The sequence below is a fragment of the Lonchura striata genome, chromosome W, assembly GCF_050655825.1.
Source record: "Lonchura striata isolate lonStrDom1 chromosome W, ASM5065582v1, whole genome shotgun sequence".
NCBI lineage: Eukaryota > Metazoa > Chordata > Aves > Passeriformes > Estrildidae > Lonchura > Lonchura striata.
The window spans coordinates 3,400,036-3,417,731 of NC_140743.1; the positions used below are offsets into that span (position 1 = coordinate 3,400,036).

Below are 17,696 nucleotides of genomic sequence, written 5' to 3' on the forward strand. Positions count from 1 at the left end.
TATTTTACTTCACATTATCCTGCTATGATTTTGTTCGTGTAATAAATTCAATGCATATCTCTACATTGAGCCTGTTTTGCCCGTGATGGTATTTGATTAGCGATCTCTACTAGTCCTCTTCTCAACCGATGAACCTTTTGTTAAATTTTCTCTCCCCTGTCCAACTGTGGAGGGGAGTGAGAGAGTGGCCTTGGTGGGTGCCTGGTGTCCGGTCAGTGTCAACCCACTACAACATTAAATCTTCCTATTTTCTTTCTTCCTTCCCCCTATCAAAACAACATTTAGGTTTAGTTAGTTGTTAATTTGGTTTTTATCAGGAGTGTTTTGTATACTGAAGTATCACTTTGGCATGAATGGAAAAAGTAACCAACATTCTTTATAAGAATTTTTGAGAAGTTTCAAGGAACAGACAGACATGGAGTAGAAAGTGTCTGCATCTTCTGTCACCACAGTTCAAAGTTCAAGATAGCAGTCCACATTTCTTAAGAGTGCCAAATATATTACAAAATATTAAAAATGCATAAGTAAATAATATTAAAAAGCTGAACACCCACCTGCCTTAAAAGTGATGCCAAGAGAGCTATGGAGAACAGCCCTGATTATGCTGATATCTCCTGTGATTTTACCAGCTAGAAACAAACAGATAACTCTTTCTTATACTGGTCTCTTTGAGAAGTAACTTCTTTGGCCGAGATGGCAGCTTCATGCCAAAAGATGGCTGGAGCTCCCCATAATCAACTAGAGGTTTTGATTTTTCAGTGCCTTGCTTGTTTTTCCAGTTGAGAAAGGAAATTTCCAGAAAAGAAGTTGTTGATTATGATTTGTTTCTGGGGAAAGCCCAAATACTTCTTCAAGAGGAATGGCATGTTGCCATAACATTCACTGAAGCATTCATGCACTGTGCAAAGCTACTCATAGATGTCTATTCTAGCCTTTTAATGTGGTCTCGGTCATTTAGTTTAAAGAGGAAAACTCCCCACAATCTCTGATAAACACTTTAAGGTAGTGACTGAAATGGAATACACACATACAAGTGTACTTTTTAACATTGATATTTAAAAAATTCTAATTCTAAAAATTCGAATTCAAAAATTCTAACTGTAAGTAGCAAGTATGCAAAGTTGCTTCTCATATTTCGTACATTCCTTCCCTAACACATACTATTAGACACTCTTGGAGGCAAAAAAAACCCAATCAGGCTAAGCAGACCTTTGCCCTGACCTGATGGTAGCTATGCTTTGTTCTTATGCATGCCTTCCCATTTAGTCCTTTGAACATGGTACTATTTTCTCCTCATTTGGCTTTCTAGAGTGTGCTAGTTTTGGCTGGGATAGAGTTAATCTTTTTCCCAATGGCTGGTATTGGGACTTTGTCTTGGATTTGTGCTGAACACAGGGTTGATAATATAGAGATGTTTTCATTATTGCTGAGAGGGGCCTACACAGAGACAAGGCCTTTGCTGCTATTTGTACTGCCATTTTGGGGAGAGGCTGGGGATGCATGAGAAGTTAGGAGGAGACACAGCCAGGACAGGTGACCCAAACTGACCAAAGGGATATTTCAGACCATATGACATCATGATCAGTATTATAAAGTGGGGGGAAACAGCTAAGCAGCAGATGATCCTAAGACTGCTAGTGGGATGCCTTTGCTCATTTCCTTGTCACTAGCATTATACACACACAACCATATCAGTAAAAGAACACACACATGTGCTAAAGCTGTTGTTCAATACAAAACCACAAGTTCCAATAGTGGAATTCTAAAAGGATTTGTAACATAGAATGCTGTTTTATAGTTGCATATAAACACTAATTGTACATTTATAAATTACACTGTAGTTAGTACAGATATCGATTGCTTTTACAGATGACAGAACCAAAGTAATTTATCCTTAAACAGAACAATGCTTTTAGAAAAAAAGGCTAGGTCTTGACAACCAAGCTTTTTCCCATTTTTCAAACCACTACTTGTGTTCTTTCTAGATGACTTATGAATACATACCGCATGGCTCTCAGTGCACTTCTGAATGCCAATTCAGCATCATGAGGTAAGAGACAAGTGAAAAGATACTTGGCAAATGTGTGCATTGGAACACTATCTTGATGGATGACTTCACCTAAACCACTATATGGTCCAGCTGTGGGAAAGAAAAAGAGAATATCAGTCTTTACAGACTGTTAAAACTCAACTTTTGGACCTTTAGAACCCATTCATTACACCTTGAGTTAGAGTTGGTATTCAGAGACAGCTTGCTGTACAAAAGGTAAAGTTCTATTGATATGTCTGTGAAATATATTACAAGTATATTAAATGCCATCTATTCTTTGAGACAACAAGACACATTACAAATTTTATAGTACTAAGCACACTACCAATGCACATAGAAATGACAGAATGGTCCCAGGGCTCCATGGGGCTCATTCAGCAAATCTATAGTATGCAAAAGTAGAAGATGATAATCCTAGCTTTGTGTCTTTGTAGCTATATTGTGTACATGAATGCCTATGCACCCTCTGTTGGTTCATAATTGTGTTATCACAAATCCACAGGAAAAAAAAAAACAGTGGTTACAGTGGAAACCAGGTATTTTAAATTGAATTTACATGACTAATCAGTCCAGCAGCACCTGATCCTTATTAATGTCTCACCTGACATTAGGCATTTAAATAGCCCTTTGGTCTAGACTTGGTCTCTAGAGAAGACTAGGTCAGATCTTGCATCAAGGCTGCTATTGTTAGTCTATTATAGCTACACAATCTTAAAAATTATATTTGTTATGGGGAAACTATTCCCATTGTTGGGGTAGTAAATTTTGCTTACACTCAGTGCAGTACTTCATAACAACAGTGTTAAGCATTGACGTGGTTTGACACGGAAAGACAATTTTTTCTGGAAGGAAGAGGTCAATTTGGATATTGACCAATTGAAAGTAGACACGCCTCTGAGAACACAGAGTGGTTAAAAGCAGAATTCCCAGGGGAACTCGCTCTCTTTATTTCCGGTTAGCGTGCATTGCAAACCTCCCCTGCCCAGCAACGAGCTGGGTGGGGGAGGGGAAGCCCCATGGGCTGATGGAGGTAAGGCCGAAGGGTGGTGGAAGGACTGGAACCAGGCTGACCCCTGCAGATGGAAGGGTGGAAGAAATCTGGGATGTCTCCATTCCGCCCCCCCCCCCCCCCCAGAGTTTCTCTCCCGAGAGAGAAAGAGACACAGCAGTTCTGTCAGCAATTCCACCGTGAGGAAGGAGGAGCGGGGGGAGCTGCTGCAAGGTGCCCAGTGCGTGGGAGTTGCTGGATGTCCGGGCATCGAGCCATCCTGGGAGTTCGGACTTTTAACCCTTCCTTGAGAAATGAAAGCTTGTGAATTTTTTCCTTCCCCTCCTCGGTTTGAAAGAGAGGAAGAGGGACACCTTGGACCCTGGGATGTTAGAAGGAGGAATTCTAGATGGGAGGGGGACAAGGAGTGGCTTTTGGCTGGACTTTGCGGTGTTAGCCACAACCTGAACCAATCTTCTCCTCCAAGAGGGACTGTGTTTTGGGAGGATGCCAGTGAGTCAAGAGACCTGCTTCAGCTGGGAAAAGACAAAAGTGGAGTGAACGGAGAAAAGGTTAGGGGGTTTGTGCTGGTGCCCCCTGTCCTGGAAAGGAAAGAGAAGAGAAGAAGATCTCTGTTCTTGAGCCCTCGGCCCCAGGGGAAAATGGGGGGGACTGTGGTCCCAAACAATGAAAAACTGAACTGTTGTTTTCTCCCCTCTTGGTAGGGCATCCTTGAAAGGAAAATCCTAAAAGCAGTCTGTCCATCCATGCATTGGTGGTGAGAGCACTGTGCATGGAAAGGAGAAGGGTCACCATGGCAAACTTTTCTCCAGGCGGTGCCATGTGTGACATGGAAACACAGGATGTGGAGCTGTGTTTCTTTGGGGGTCTGTGGCACAGGAGAGACTGTTCCCTCGATGGACTGAGTATTGATTGTTTGGGGGGTGGAAACCTGATTGGAGTCCAGATTGTGTCTCACTGTGGTTTGTTGGAGTTGGGTGGTGGCGGGAGGAATGCTTTGCAAGGTTTTCATTTGATCTTTGTGTGTTTTTTTTTTTTTCCCTTTTTTTTCTTTCTTTTTCCTTTTGTAGTAGTAGCTTAATAAAGTTTTTTTTCCCTGTTATTAAGCTTGGGCCTGCTTTGCTCTGTTCTAGATTCCACTTCACAGCATTCAAGGGAGGGATCACATTTTCATGGGGGCACTGGCATTGTGCCAGTGTCAAACCATGACAAGCATGACAACAAAAATAGCAATTTTAAAAAATTGCATGAAACTGCTGAATTCTGAGTATTCATAGTGCATAGGATTTCCATTTTTGCATTTTTCCTGCAACCTTAAGACTGTTATTCTTATTAATAGGAACATTGTGTCAAGCAATTTTTTACTTCAGTGGCTAGATGTTCAGATGTTAAACATCACAAGATACAGAATAAGAATCTTAAATTAAGTATTATTGGACAATTATTGTACAAATAGCAACCAGCAGTCCTAGAAGTTACCACTTCTTCCTCTACTAGAGATTCCAATCCACCATACTTGGATAGATGAATGACCGTGTGACACACTTCTTCATTGCAGTCACATGTATCAGTTTCTGGCTGTGGTTCAAACTAACATGACTGACCCTTCACTAAAGCAGATTAGGAGTACTCACAAAATTTATTTAATCACTTCTGCTGCATGGGATGACTAGCTCCATGAGAGAGAAATGTTAACAACTTAAACCAGCACAGCTGTTTCATCAATATTTTTGTCTGGTGCCTTAGCACAAAATGCAAAGGTAAAAAACACTAGGCATGAAAAAAAATCTGAGCTCTATAGGTGGGCATTTCTGAAGGCTGGAGCTAATCACAATGGAAGCATCAATGAAGATTAAGTAGGTGACAGTGTGTCTCAATCATTTTAAACTGAAAGCCATTCAAAACTAGCTGGCATTGCTTGTATGAAAGAAGCCATTTAATGTCTGACAGTTGGTGGTCCATTCAGAAACTCAGTTAGAAGACAAAGAATAAATGACAAAGCATTAATATGAAAATATATTCTGCCATTAACTTAGCAGTCAAGAAAAAAAATAGAACAGTTCTTGCAACACAGTCTTATGTTCTCCTTTCCCATGCATTCAAATGGTAGCTACACACAGCACGCATTAATCTGCATTAACCTGCATTAACAGCATAGAAATTAGCCTAATACTGGATTAAACTTTCTTTATTATATCTACAGAACATCAACTATTAAACCACAATGGATATTATTAGAATTGTAAATCACTGCACATTTTTTCCTCCATGTGATCTGGCGGTTTCTGCCTAACCTGGAGTAAACGGAAGTTATTGCAGAAAAGCCAGATTTCTCAACACATAGTAATGCAAGGCCACTGTTGCATGCTGGTCACCACAGTAATTTTGTAGGTAGCTATTTTAGCAGGTTTCCTGCTATGATTACTTGTTTACTACTCTAAGAAAAAAAAAGTATATCACTGATCACAGTTTTAAACTAGAAGTATCAGAGAATACTTGAGAGAAATCCTGCCTTTTCCTCATACAGCATCCTGACCAATAAACAGATACAGCAAATTGATTTTACAATCCATAGGATCCCTCTATGGTGGTGAATAGCTGGATCCAACAAGAAGCTGTTCTTGTCCAAAGGCCATAAACCAGTAACTCTCCTTATGCTGCAGCTTCTCTACAGTTTCAAATGGTACTACCAGTAGGTACCAAAGTCTTTAAGGATCTGGGCAATAACAGTGACTCAAAGCTGAGAACCCTAAACAACATAGTGCATCTCCTCCATTAAAGAAATAGTTTTAAAAGACAAATGTCTTACAGAAAGAAAGCAAAACCTGACTGCTATGTAACAATCTTCACAACTTACCTAGAGCAGTATTAAACTCCCCACCATCCCCTGAGAAAGCACTGAAAACTTGGACCATACCTTTAGATACTTAGTTCCTTTAAAGTTTTTCCCTCCAGTTTAAACCCCCCCCCCCCCCCAAACTAGAATAGCAATCTTAGAACCCACAAGATTACTGTTTGAAAATAAGGCTTAAGTGTTACATTTCAAGCCTTTTTAAAAGCTAAGGCAAAAAGCATGCAAATTTTGGTATAGATTTTATTGCAATACAGAATTGCAATTCCCAAACACAAGTTATTTGTCTTAATTAAAATTTAGTCACAAGACCAGGCTGTAAGCCTTAATATGTGTCCATATATTTCAATTTCAGGTATGATACAAACTTCAGAGGCAACTCATATTCCTAATTGCTACAAAGGAAATGTTGTATTTCTGTCCCAGGAAATTTAAGTGAATTTTCTGAGCTCTTCACTGGGGAATAGAGATAAAAATCTTTATACATTTACAAAGCTGCCAGTCCTTTTTCAGGATACAAATGACATTTTGAAAATTACTACCCAAGAACTGCTGATGATAACTGATGTCTATATTATTAAATTGTGAGCCTGGCTTGTATAATTAGGATACTGAACAAATCTAAAGAAGAAAATTCAATAAAAAATAAAAATAAAGGCTTATAGGTTAGTAGATGTCTTATCTCCACAGTCATGTGATATCTGAAGTATGTTTGATTTTCATAAGAGATTGGAAATAAATTTTTTCTGGAGTTTACATCAAAAAACATTTTAAGTATATAAGGCAGTTTCCACTGGAATACTAATTCTGTGGGCTTGTGTAAATGAAAACAACTTTAAAAAGCAGTTAGCATTTATGTTGAGCTACCTTCTAATAGGAAGACTGCTTGTTTTCGAAAAATCTTCACCAGAGTATCATCCAATTCAATTTCCTGTAGCTTAGAAATGAGCTGTTCTTCATTTTGACAAACCTTCTCTTGTGCATACAAGCCATCTGGCATTATTCGTTGCTGTCCCAGACCTATCAATGCTACTTCCACAGCCAGCGTTAAATAAGATTCCCCTTCTTCTAAAAACTTGTGTGCAGGCAGGTGCTGGTACTCCAGAGATTTGCATTGCCCCATGTTCTCTGTAAAGAGCGACAAAAGAACAATACATCAGGAAATCATTAAAATCCATAAACTGCCTGTAATGCCACATTTTCAAAATCTTCCTGTCAGTATCCATTTTTAAAAATATTTAAATTATGACTGCAATCTCAATACCCAAACATCCAATATAAACTACCTGATCCAATTTCACATCCTAGAAATACACAAAGTAATTAGGTTTTTTAAAAAAACAGTCTAGTAAAAATAAAAGTTTTCATTTTAAACTGCATGATTTGGAGAAAGGCAGTTTCTCCAGCTTTGTGTCAATAAAGCAAACATTGGATGATCTATTTCAATTTTTTCCCCAACCCATTTCTGCATCCCCTTAAAGCTTTGATGTTGTATAAGTGGAAAAGGAAGGTGCTTATACACCTGCATAGATTTCAGTTGAAGCTATTAGGATTATGCAAATACAGTAGGCCAGGGAACTCCACATTTTTAAAGCATTCTGTTTGCTAAAGCTCTCTTCATGTTTTATTTGTTAGTTGCATTTAGGATAAACACACATAATGTTTCTGACTTTTATTATCACTAGAAATGCTACTTTTAGTAAATATTACTTGTAAATTCCACACAGACCAAGCCATAAATTGTTTTAAAGAGTACTACTGATTGATTTGGCACTTCACCAATACACCATATGACAAAATGCTATATCAACCTTTAGCAGTTTACAGTCTAGTTTGGAAACAAAAAGCTGCAACATACAGATGTAAGGAGATGGACAGCTGAAGCAAATGAGATGGCAAAATACATTTAGTAGATTGCATATATGAGTGTAGGGGGAATTTACATTACAACACACACTACTTTTATTTCATGGGGTGTAGAGTTGTGTTTGCACTGTATATCCCCTCATAATGGTTTGTCCCTCCATATCCCCTCTTTGTACCTGTTTGGTCCATCCCAGCTTTCCCCTCCTCTTGTCACTCTGAGGCCTTGCCCCCAGAGAGCCACTCCCATGTCCTTCCCCCATTGGCTGTTCAGTTTTCCCCGCCCCCCGTCCCCCCCTATATCTGGCTGCTCTGGGCAGGGTCCTCTCGCTCTTTCTCTGGTGGTCCTTCAAAGCCAGATGTGGCCTGGGATCTCTCCAGGCCTTCATTAAACTTTGGAACTAATCCTGAGGGAGAGCGCCTCTTTCCTTTGCTTGTGAGACCAGCTCGTCTTTGGACTCACGAGGGAGCTTCTCCAAGCCCCCCGGGATCCAAGGAGAAGTTCCTTCCCTCTTCCTGCCTCGCCCCACTGCCCAGCTGGCCGGGCTCCACAGGGGTTCTATCCCCATGGATTCGAGGGAGAGACACAGCAATGGGGTTGTTTTGGGTTCTTTTTTCTAATTGCAAATAATCTGATTTATTTTAATTAAAGTTCTTCCAGAATTGGTGGATATAAGATTAGAAGTTTATTGAAGAAAATCTAATTGAATAAAATTAGTTTTGATGAAAAGCCCCAAGGAAATTTGGGATGTACATATAAAGGATCTATAGGTAGAGGAATGACTCAAGTTTCTGAACACACAGAAGGTGATAAGAAACTACCACAGAGGTGGAAAGAGTCTGGGAATAAGGAATAAATCAGTTAAGCTCCTGAGAAACAAATACTGAAGTTAGAATGGGCATATACATCCTGTCCAAAATAATGTATCTATACTACAATGCTATTTTCCAATTCATAATCTTTATAAACAATGTACTTTATAGACCATGTATGATATAAATTTTAAGTGTTTTGTCGTTACTTAGAAGTATTATGTACACTTGTAGCTAAGAAGTCAAATAATATCCTGGACCACATAGGAGGATCAGAGGTGGTGATTCTTCCCCTCTTCTCAGCACTGCTGAGCCCACACTTGGAGTGCCATGTTCAGTATTGGGCTCCCCATGGACCTACTGGAGCAGATCCAGTTAGGGGCCACAAAGATGATTAAAGGACTGGAGCATCTCCCATATGAGATACTGAGACAGCTGGGATTGTTTAGTCTGGAAAAGAAAAGACTCGGAAGGATCTTACCAAAATATACAAATATCTAATGGGAGAATGTAAAGAAAATAGAGACAGACTCTTCTCAGTGGTATTCCGTGACAGGACAAGAGGCAATGGGCACAAAGTGAAATACAGGAAATTCCATCTGAGTATTAAAAAACCACGTTTTTACTGTGAGGATGGTCAAAAACTAAGAAGTTGCCCAGAAAGGTTGTATGGTGTTCATTCTTGAGACTATTCAAAACTCAACTGGACACAGTCCTAGGCAACTTGCTCTAGGTGACCCTGCTCTGATCAGAGTAGGTGGACTAGACGATCTCCAGAAAAGCCTTCCAACCTCAACAATTCTGTGATATCTTGTAATTTCTCCAAAAGAGGATAATGTATGCAAAGAGGGTTGCTGCTATAAACTCATTCAGTTTTATTTCAAGTGTAAAATACTGAATTGCCTTCAAGAATGAGTAACTGGTAATTTTTGAATGCTTCATATAAGTTTTACATTAAACATTTCCTTTACCTTGTGTTTTCTTAGGGAATGTAAATGTGAGTTCTTATACTGTAAAGACACTGGCTTTGAAGTTAATTGGGAAAGGTAAGGTTAAAAAATGTCTCTGGTTACTGAAGACTTAGAGAAGATTGCTCCCTTTGTATGGCCTTACCTGTGAAGTCTGAGAATCCATGGAAGCTCTCATCTACTCTGCAGGCTTCAATCAGGCTGCTGAAGAGGGTGCCAATTGGATCCAAAGGATGCCCCACCCAGCCTTCAAGATTTGTTATTGAGGTTACTCCTATTTGAAGAAGTTCTGTGACAGAAAAGATGGAGGGAGGAGGGAGGGAAAGACAGTGTGTATTATCCCCTCAAAACATATATAGAAGTAACACTGATTAAAATGCTCTTCTGCTTAGAAGGAAAAAATAATATCTCTCAGTGTGAATTAATTGCCCTTTGTAAATATGTTAAAAGAGGAAAAAAGAAAATGGACAAAGGCCAAACATTTTGAGCACTAGCAAAGTACATTATGGGTCAAAATTTTCAATTGCACTATCTTTTGAAATCTCTAACTTGATACCAGTAACTTCTGAAATGTCTGCTGAAAAATTATAGCAAAGACTTTTTTTGGTAAAATATTCACCACTGTTTCCTCACTCAAAAGATTCAGTGCCATTTTCACATTTTAAGTGAAGTTGGTGGCATTGAAATAAAATATTCCAAAATGTTCAGTTTTAATAAATAAAATATTAACTTATTGCATCTGAATAATTGTTGAAGTAATAAACTCACAATGATAGGTCCTAATAAAAAAAAGGAAGAAAAAAAAAAGGATAATATGTTTAAATGAGGTATAAAATTTTAAAAATTGTTCTTTAAGTGCATTCTTTGTCATTCTAAAGTTTCAGTCAACCAATACCTTCATGGATACTTTGTTTTGTAGCCCTCATCCATCAATCAGTTACAACATTAAAAAACTGTTTAGCACAATGAATTGAAGGAAGTGTTGCTGTGGTAAAAGATGCTAGAGATGACTCAAATCCCTTTTTTAACTAAGAATCTTATAGCAGTAGCTCCCCTTCAACTTCCCAGCTTTTTCTCCTAGACACATGCACAACTGAACTATGAGAGATCAGATGCATTATGGGTGACCATTTAAAAATTGTATGCAAGCCATTACAGATGCTCTGCTTCTCTGCTTATTGCACACTAACTTGTACCTGCCTCTGTGTTCTCTCATTCACAAAGTGCCATCTTTCTGAGTAATCATTTAAAAGCTTGCTTCTTGCCTTTAAATGTGTGGAGATACAAAATTAAACAGCCACACTTTTGAACTCAGTGTTCATGAGAGTGTATTTTTAAAAAATAATAAACTGATATGTAATACGAACAACAAAAGTAGTAAATAATTACCTTACTAACAAATAACATGTGCTAAAAATAACATTAAGAAGAACATAATATTACCAAAAAGGATTGATATCAATGACCTTACTGACTCACTTATAATTCCACTTCATCTATTATGTCTAGTTATGAGCTTCACTTGTGTCATGCCAAACAAAGGCTTCAATACTCCATTCATGTAGAGATTTAACTTTAAATCATGCAACTGGTTCCACAAATGTCAAATCAGTCATATGAATGAAAGCTAAGTAGAAGCATGTGATGGTTGCTGAACTGAAACTGTAGCTGCAGAATTATTCTGCTTATAAAGAAGACAAGCATATTTTGCACTATTAAAACAAAATTGTTTAAATTTCAAGCATAAGAGTGAAAAAAACAAAACAAAACAGTGAGTAACAATATACAAATTACAAACTTCATGTTAAGGAAAGATATATTACATGATAAAAAGACTAAAAAATTCTCCTAAGTAATAATGTAAAGTGCTTTTAAGTTTTGTTGAAATCTAGGATCTACAATAGTGCTCAAAATTTCTTCCTTGGCTATTGTGAAATGAAGGCACATAGGAACTGCCAAATCATATTTTTTTTTTTCAGTCAGGTATCTACCTTGTCTTCAATTTCTAAATGAACATTTATGGGAAAACACCTGCACATACAGTTTAAAAATCCACACATGTGACTTCACACTGGTATTTTTGCCTACAATGTATGAGGATACACAGAGTTAAAAGTAGCAACAAAGATCTACAATAAAATTTGAATTAAAGGTTTTCTTGTCGTAGCTGAGAATGCTATTTTAATTTTTCCACATGCATTTTAACCACAAAGTCACCCCTTTCTTCTTCCACTACCTCTCCAAACCCATGACAAAGTTCAGTGAAGGATTATTTTTGGAAGAATGTTCCTTCAGAAAATAGGGGTAGTGAGAACACCACTGAACATTTTATAAAGCCAGTGTTTCAAAAATTTGATTTCCAGTACTGTGGATCCACTAAAGTTTTAAGCATCATCAAAGACTTTTGGAAGAAACTGCCAAAGTGGATAAATTTCTGTAGTGCAGACTTTGCCTTGTCAACTTTAGTCTTCCACCTCAGAAATATATAGGTCTGCTAAATTACACATCAGAGGAGAAAAATTATTTTAAATACTTGACATTATAAATGCAAATCTCCGTTTAAGAGCCTATAAATTACACAGAATGAATATTTACACTGTGCAACCAAAACATCTGATTGGAATAAAGGCCCCATCATGTTAGACATATTGCAGAAGGCAGAACAGAGCCCTTACCCTGCAGAGCTCACAACCCAGCTTAAAAAACACCTCCAACATCCAGAATGTGACACTACCACTATGATTGTTTGGACTGAAGAATTAAAGTCACCTCTTTTGTTTTAGTTTCAAAAGCAGTTTTCTCATGCAGAGTTCCAGTTTGGTGCTATTGTCACCTTGTCATGTCCTTTGCCCTTCTCTCTTCCCCGCATTTACCTTTCTTCTGAGCCTGGAACATTTCCAGCTGTTTCTGCTGCTGCCTTCTTAGAGTATTAACAATAGCTATTGCTAGCCTCAGTGCTTCTTGTGGGCATCCATGAGATCGTAACGCATCCACCCTCGCACAGGCTGTAGGAACATGTTCTAAAACGGAGACAATAATTGAGGAATAGGAATGCTTCCATGTCTACAATAGCCTGTTTTGCCAGATTACTCAAAAGGGCTTTTTTGTTTCCTTCAATTTGTTTTTAAAACTTTGCAAGAAAGAGTTAAAGGACTGTTTCCGAGCCATCATTTCAAGGGAGCCTCTGTTCTTTTTTCCAAGCTTTTCATTTAGCTCCCCCCCCCAAAAAAAAAAACAAAAAAAACCCAAAAAAACAAAACCAAAAAAACCCCATAGAAACGGAACAGGGCAAATAATGGAAATATCTTTCCAGTTTAGCCACTTACCATGCCAGAGGGGCCACCCTCGAGAGTCAAAGAGTGAGTTTTCAGTGTGTTCATGGTAACAGTAGTTGGTATATAGGTCACTGCTGATAATGTGCTGTAAGTGGCTGTCTTGCCAATGCAGTTCACATGCCTCTATGGCTCTAGTGAACACCGTCCGATGTGGCCTGTTTGATGAATCTGTCATTTTCACAAATTCAGAAAGCTGCATCAGCTTTTATTCATTCATATGTGAATAAGTCATTCACAGTATTCTTTTCCCCTGCCTGTTCACCAGCCCTTAACTGATGCCAGTCTACTTTGACCCACTCTGCAAGGAGCAGACTACAGATGGCATTTTACACCCTGTTGCTCACCAGCTCAGGCAAAGTGTGTGCCATTCACTTTGCATTCAGCAAGATCTACAAACTGTCACAGCTAATGCTAAATAGGACATTGCAAAGGGAGCAGCTAGACATGAAGGACATTAAACAGTACATACAGAATTCCCCTAAAAACAGACTAGAAAGTATATGGCACACAGCTACTCAAGCATTCCCAGCTTCTCTCCTTCTCAGACCCAGACCCACTAGGATGAGTGACAGATAAACATCACATAAAATATTTTTAGTTGTTCTCTTTGAGAAGTGACATTACCTTGAGCACTTGTAAAATTTTTTGTCATAAACAAACACAAATACTGCAAAGACAGCAAGGTACTGAGGCCATGGGACTGACAATCCTTTACTGGACATCTTCCTGTGGCAAAAGTGCTCTGTCAACATGGCACTGTGTCTATGAATGTCAAAATGTCATGTCTGAATTGCTACTAGCATGTCCAAGTTGGTCTGAACATCACAAGATCCAGAAAGCCAAACACCTCTGTAGGAAGTTACATGTTGCATGAACTTCTGTCCGCAGCTAGCTGCAAGATTTAAACATGAACCAAGCCTATTTCCTTCAGAGGTAAACTTCCAAGAAAAAGAAACAAGGAAAAATTCATATAAGTCTAATTCTACCACCTTTCACAAGCATTTAATTTTAACTTTTATTAAATATGTATTAAAATATTGAAAGATTTTATTATTATGAGGGCTTTTTTCCCAGGCAAATTACCTGCATCTTCCTCAGTTATTAGCAAAGTAGCAATCTTTGCTTGAAGATGACTGGAGAAGGCTTCTGTCAGGTTTGATAATCACATTTTAGATTAGAAAGCATGATATCAAGTAAGAAGAGACACCTCCTCCAAGAAGGCAGTGTTGCCTCTGCACCCCCCCACACCTGTCAATGCAGACTGTGCAACACAAAGCACATCCCACAAATAGCTGCTTTAGTTTATCACATACTCAGTTTAATGCAGTCACAACAGATGTCCCTTTAAGTAAGTATCAAAGGCTTTGTAACTGCAAAAAATAAAACCCCCAACACCAGAAGGGATATAAGATTATAGTAAAGCAAAGAAACAACAGGTTTTTACATTACATACTTCAGGGGCATTCAATTTTTATGCAACAATTATTTAGAAGGACCAAGTGAAAAGTTAGAAGACCTAACTTGCTTTAAAAACATTGCAGCCCCAGCACAAAAAGAAACCTTATTTATCCTTTCTGCGAGGACAATATTAATGAAAATAAATTTGACTGGTCAATCCTCAACAAGAAAGTTACCTTGTCCCAGGAAAGACTGCTGTATTCTGCTGCAAAGCTCAAGTATATAAGACTGAGGCTGTATTATGTGTTGCAAGGCAGTGCATATATCTAGGCTCACCTTGGTTAGCATTTGCACCCTGAGGCAAAGCATTGGTTAAATTGGGCAGCTCATTTCCATGGTTTCCATCTTCCCAGGGACAAACATCCACACCATTCCATTTTTTCAGCTGTGTTAGCCAACTGACCTTCTGCTCCAACTTGCAGTGGGGATTTAAGACTATACACATCCACAGAGCACCTGATTTTGAAAAAAAATGCTAAATTAGGTTTTTTTTTAATTAAAAATGCTGCAGCCAATGGCTAATTGCAAACTTTTATTCTGTAACACTTTTTCTCCCCTCTAAGGCTACACTGCTTGTTTCCCAGCTATGCCTGACACCAGGCAGACTGAATTCCTGATGCAGAATCTTGAAGCTGGTGTGGCCCATCCAAAGCAGTTTAAAGACTGTATCAAGCCAGTCTTCTCAATTAAAAGGCATTAAATGGGTCTTTTTTATTAGGAAATCCATAGTTCACAATGTATGGCACATCAGACAAAAGCAAACAAAAATTCACATAAAGTTACAGCAGGAAATTACCCAAGTTTTTCTTCTAATTTTTGTACAAAAGTTATGTATCTTCCAGCTTCACATTACAGGAACCAAATATGCATTAATAAGTCATGCATTTCCTAAACATATACTTCACACTTGAAACCCAGCAGAAATAGAGATCCAGTAAACACTAGATTTGTGCAGTGTAATCGGAATAAGATATTTTTGCTGCTCCTGCTTCAATTATTTATTCTCACTAGAAAATGTGTCTTACATTTTTTGTATACAGAGCTCGAAGGGAAAGCTGATTTGCACTGGCATTTCACATGCACCATCACTTTAGAACCTGCTTCCTGATACTATAGAGCAGGGCAGGCATAAATACATCAGGGTCTTTAGCAACAGTTTTTAAATGGAAAGATTTTTCTCTAAATCAGCTGTTTCTTCAGGGTGAACTTTGACATAAGCATGAAGACATCTCAAAGTACTGTTCATTTGCTCATTAAGAACATGCCTTGTACACAAGAGATTTCACAGAATCACAGAATATTCTGAGTTGGAAGGGACTCACTAAGATTATCAAAGTTCAACTCCTGGCCCTGCACAGGATTGTGGGACTCAGATTCAGTCAAAGAAAGAAACAGAGAATTTCTAGCCAGGCAGAAGCCTGGGAAAGAGCTGGAGAAGAATGTAAATAATTCTTTATCTCTCTTGTTTTTCACATTGTTTATAGTTAAGTTCTATCACTGTGTGTCAAACACTTTGCACCAATGGTGTGCGTTGTTTTCACTTCAGAATCAATGGAGTTGGTCCTCACGAATCTCTGTATAAAAGAGCGGTGTATTTTGAATAAATTGGAGTTTTACTCTCGGCAGCCTTCTGGTCAGTCTTCTCATTCCTGTCCTGCCTCGACAGCGACACAGGATGGCCTCATGAATAAAATTAAAAGAATATGTTTAAATTATGTAATCTTCATGACAAGCTGAAAAAAAAAGAATAAAAATGCAGCTGGTTCTTCCAAGAAATTAGAATTGTCATATTCAAGCATTCTTTTGCTAACTAAGAATGCAAAACAGATACCCAAAACACAGGTCATCACATTACATTCATTCCTAAAGTAACTCAGTACGTCCATATGCCACAGCACCGGAGTCAGCGGAAAAACAGAGCTTCATCCTTAAGGCTTCAAGTCCACTGCTATTCAAGCTGACATGGAATGAGGAAGCAGTATCAAAGAAATCTTGAAATCAGAAGAAAATATGATATGGTATAGTGCAGAACACCAGAGGGCCACTACACTAATGCACATTATTACTACATAGTAGTTAAATACAGTAGAACATGCAGCTTGTTGGGTTTTTGATTGCATTTTTGGGACATTTTGTCTTTGTGGTTTTTTTTGGTTCAGTTTTTGGTTTTGGGTTTTTTAAGTGACATGGGAGTAAATAAAGCAAACACTGTTTTAAAAAACTTATTTTAAAATCAAATCATATGACTTCCTTTAGACACACTGTTCAACACACTTCACTCCCCATAGTCAAATTATAGAATAGAATCATAGAATGGTTTGGGTTGGAAGGAACCTTTAAAGGTCATCTAGTCCAACTTTCCAGCAATGAGTAGGGGCATCTTCAAACTAGATCAGGTTGCTCAAAGCCCCATCCAACCTTACCTTGAATATTTCCAGGGATGGGACATCCACCACCTCTCTGGGCAACCTATGCCAGTGTTTTATCACCCTCATTGTAAAAAACTTCTTCCTTATATCTACCCTCTTTCAGTTTAAAACTATTACCACTTGTCCTATTATTACAGGCCCTACTAAAATTTTGTCCCTATCTTTCTTGTAAGCCCCCTTTAAATACTGGAAGGCTGCTACAAGGTCTTCTCAAAGCCCTCTCTTCTCCAGGCTCAAGAGCCCTAACTCTCTGAGTCTGTCTTCATAGGAGACGTGCTCCAGCCCTCTGATCATCTTTGCTACTCTCCTCTAGACCCACTCTAACAGGTTGATGTCCTTCCTGTACTGGGGACTGTGGCAGGACCTTTCACCCCTGATACAGCCAAAGCTTATCTCCCCATAACATATGGCTAGGTTACACTGGAATGATTTGTCATGTGATGAATTATCTCAGCTGAGAACCTCCTTAGCCAGCAATATACATCCTGACTTGAATGGTGAGAAAGGAAAAGCTAAAATTAGTGACTGCAAAGCACAGACATTTTTGCAACTATAAAAAACCACTGATTTTCATGAAATCAGAAATCTCTTAAACACTCTCTGAGTGTGTAGAGAGGTGTACTTGATGTTAAGATGTTAGAATTGAGTTACTTCCCTGGGACTAAGAGAAATTGGGAGATTCCCTGCACACCACAATCATTTGTTGGTAAGTGACACTGATTCCTAATCTATACTATTTCGTCACTAGCTGCAACATAAGGTACCCTTATTATTATTATCATGCACTGTATTTTTATCTGCTAGTAGTTCTTTGTGCTATCCTGTGTAGTAAGTAAACTGTTTAAGTCTTATGTCTGTTTTCCTTGGCCTGTTCAAAAAAATAATTCATATTGTAATAGGCCTGACCAGTCATTATTAAG

General features: G+C 38.4%; 1 protein-coding gene across 2 annotated transcripts in view; it reads right to left on the reverse strand.

Annotated features, from left to right (window-relative positions):
• LOC146762993 (zinc finger SWIM domain-containing protein 6) overlaps positions 1-17,696 on the reverse strand; it is a 325,533-nt gene that overhangs the window by 69,074 nt on the left and 238,763 nt on the right. For both annotated transcript variants that reach the window (XM_085571233.1, XM_085571234.1), the window contains exons 5-10: positions 14,624-14,803; positions 12,881-13,057; positions 12,428-12,574; positions 9,700-9,843; positions 6,778-7,038; positions 2,005-2,140 (exon numbers count right to left, since the gene is read on the reverse strand). In XM_085571233.1, coding sequence (XP_085427359.1) covers positions 2,005-2,140; positions 6,778-7,038; positions 9,700-9,843; positions 12,428-12,574; positions 12,881-13,057; positions 14,624-14,803 — 1,045 coding nt within the window. The remainder of the gene's footprint in view (positions 1-2,004; positions 2,141-6,777; positions 7,039-9,699; positions 9,844-12,427; positions 12,575-12,880; positions 13,058-14,623; positions 14,804-17,696) is intronic.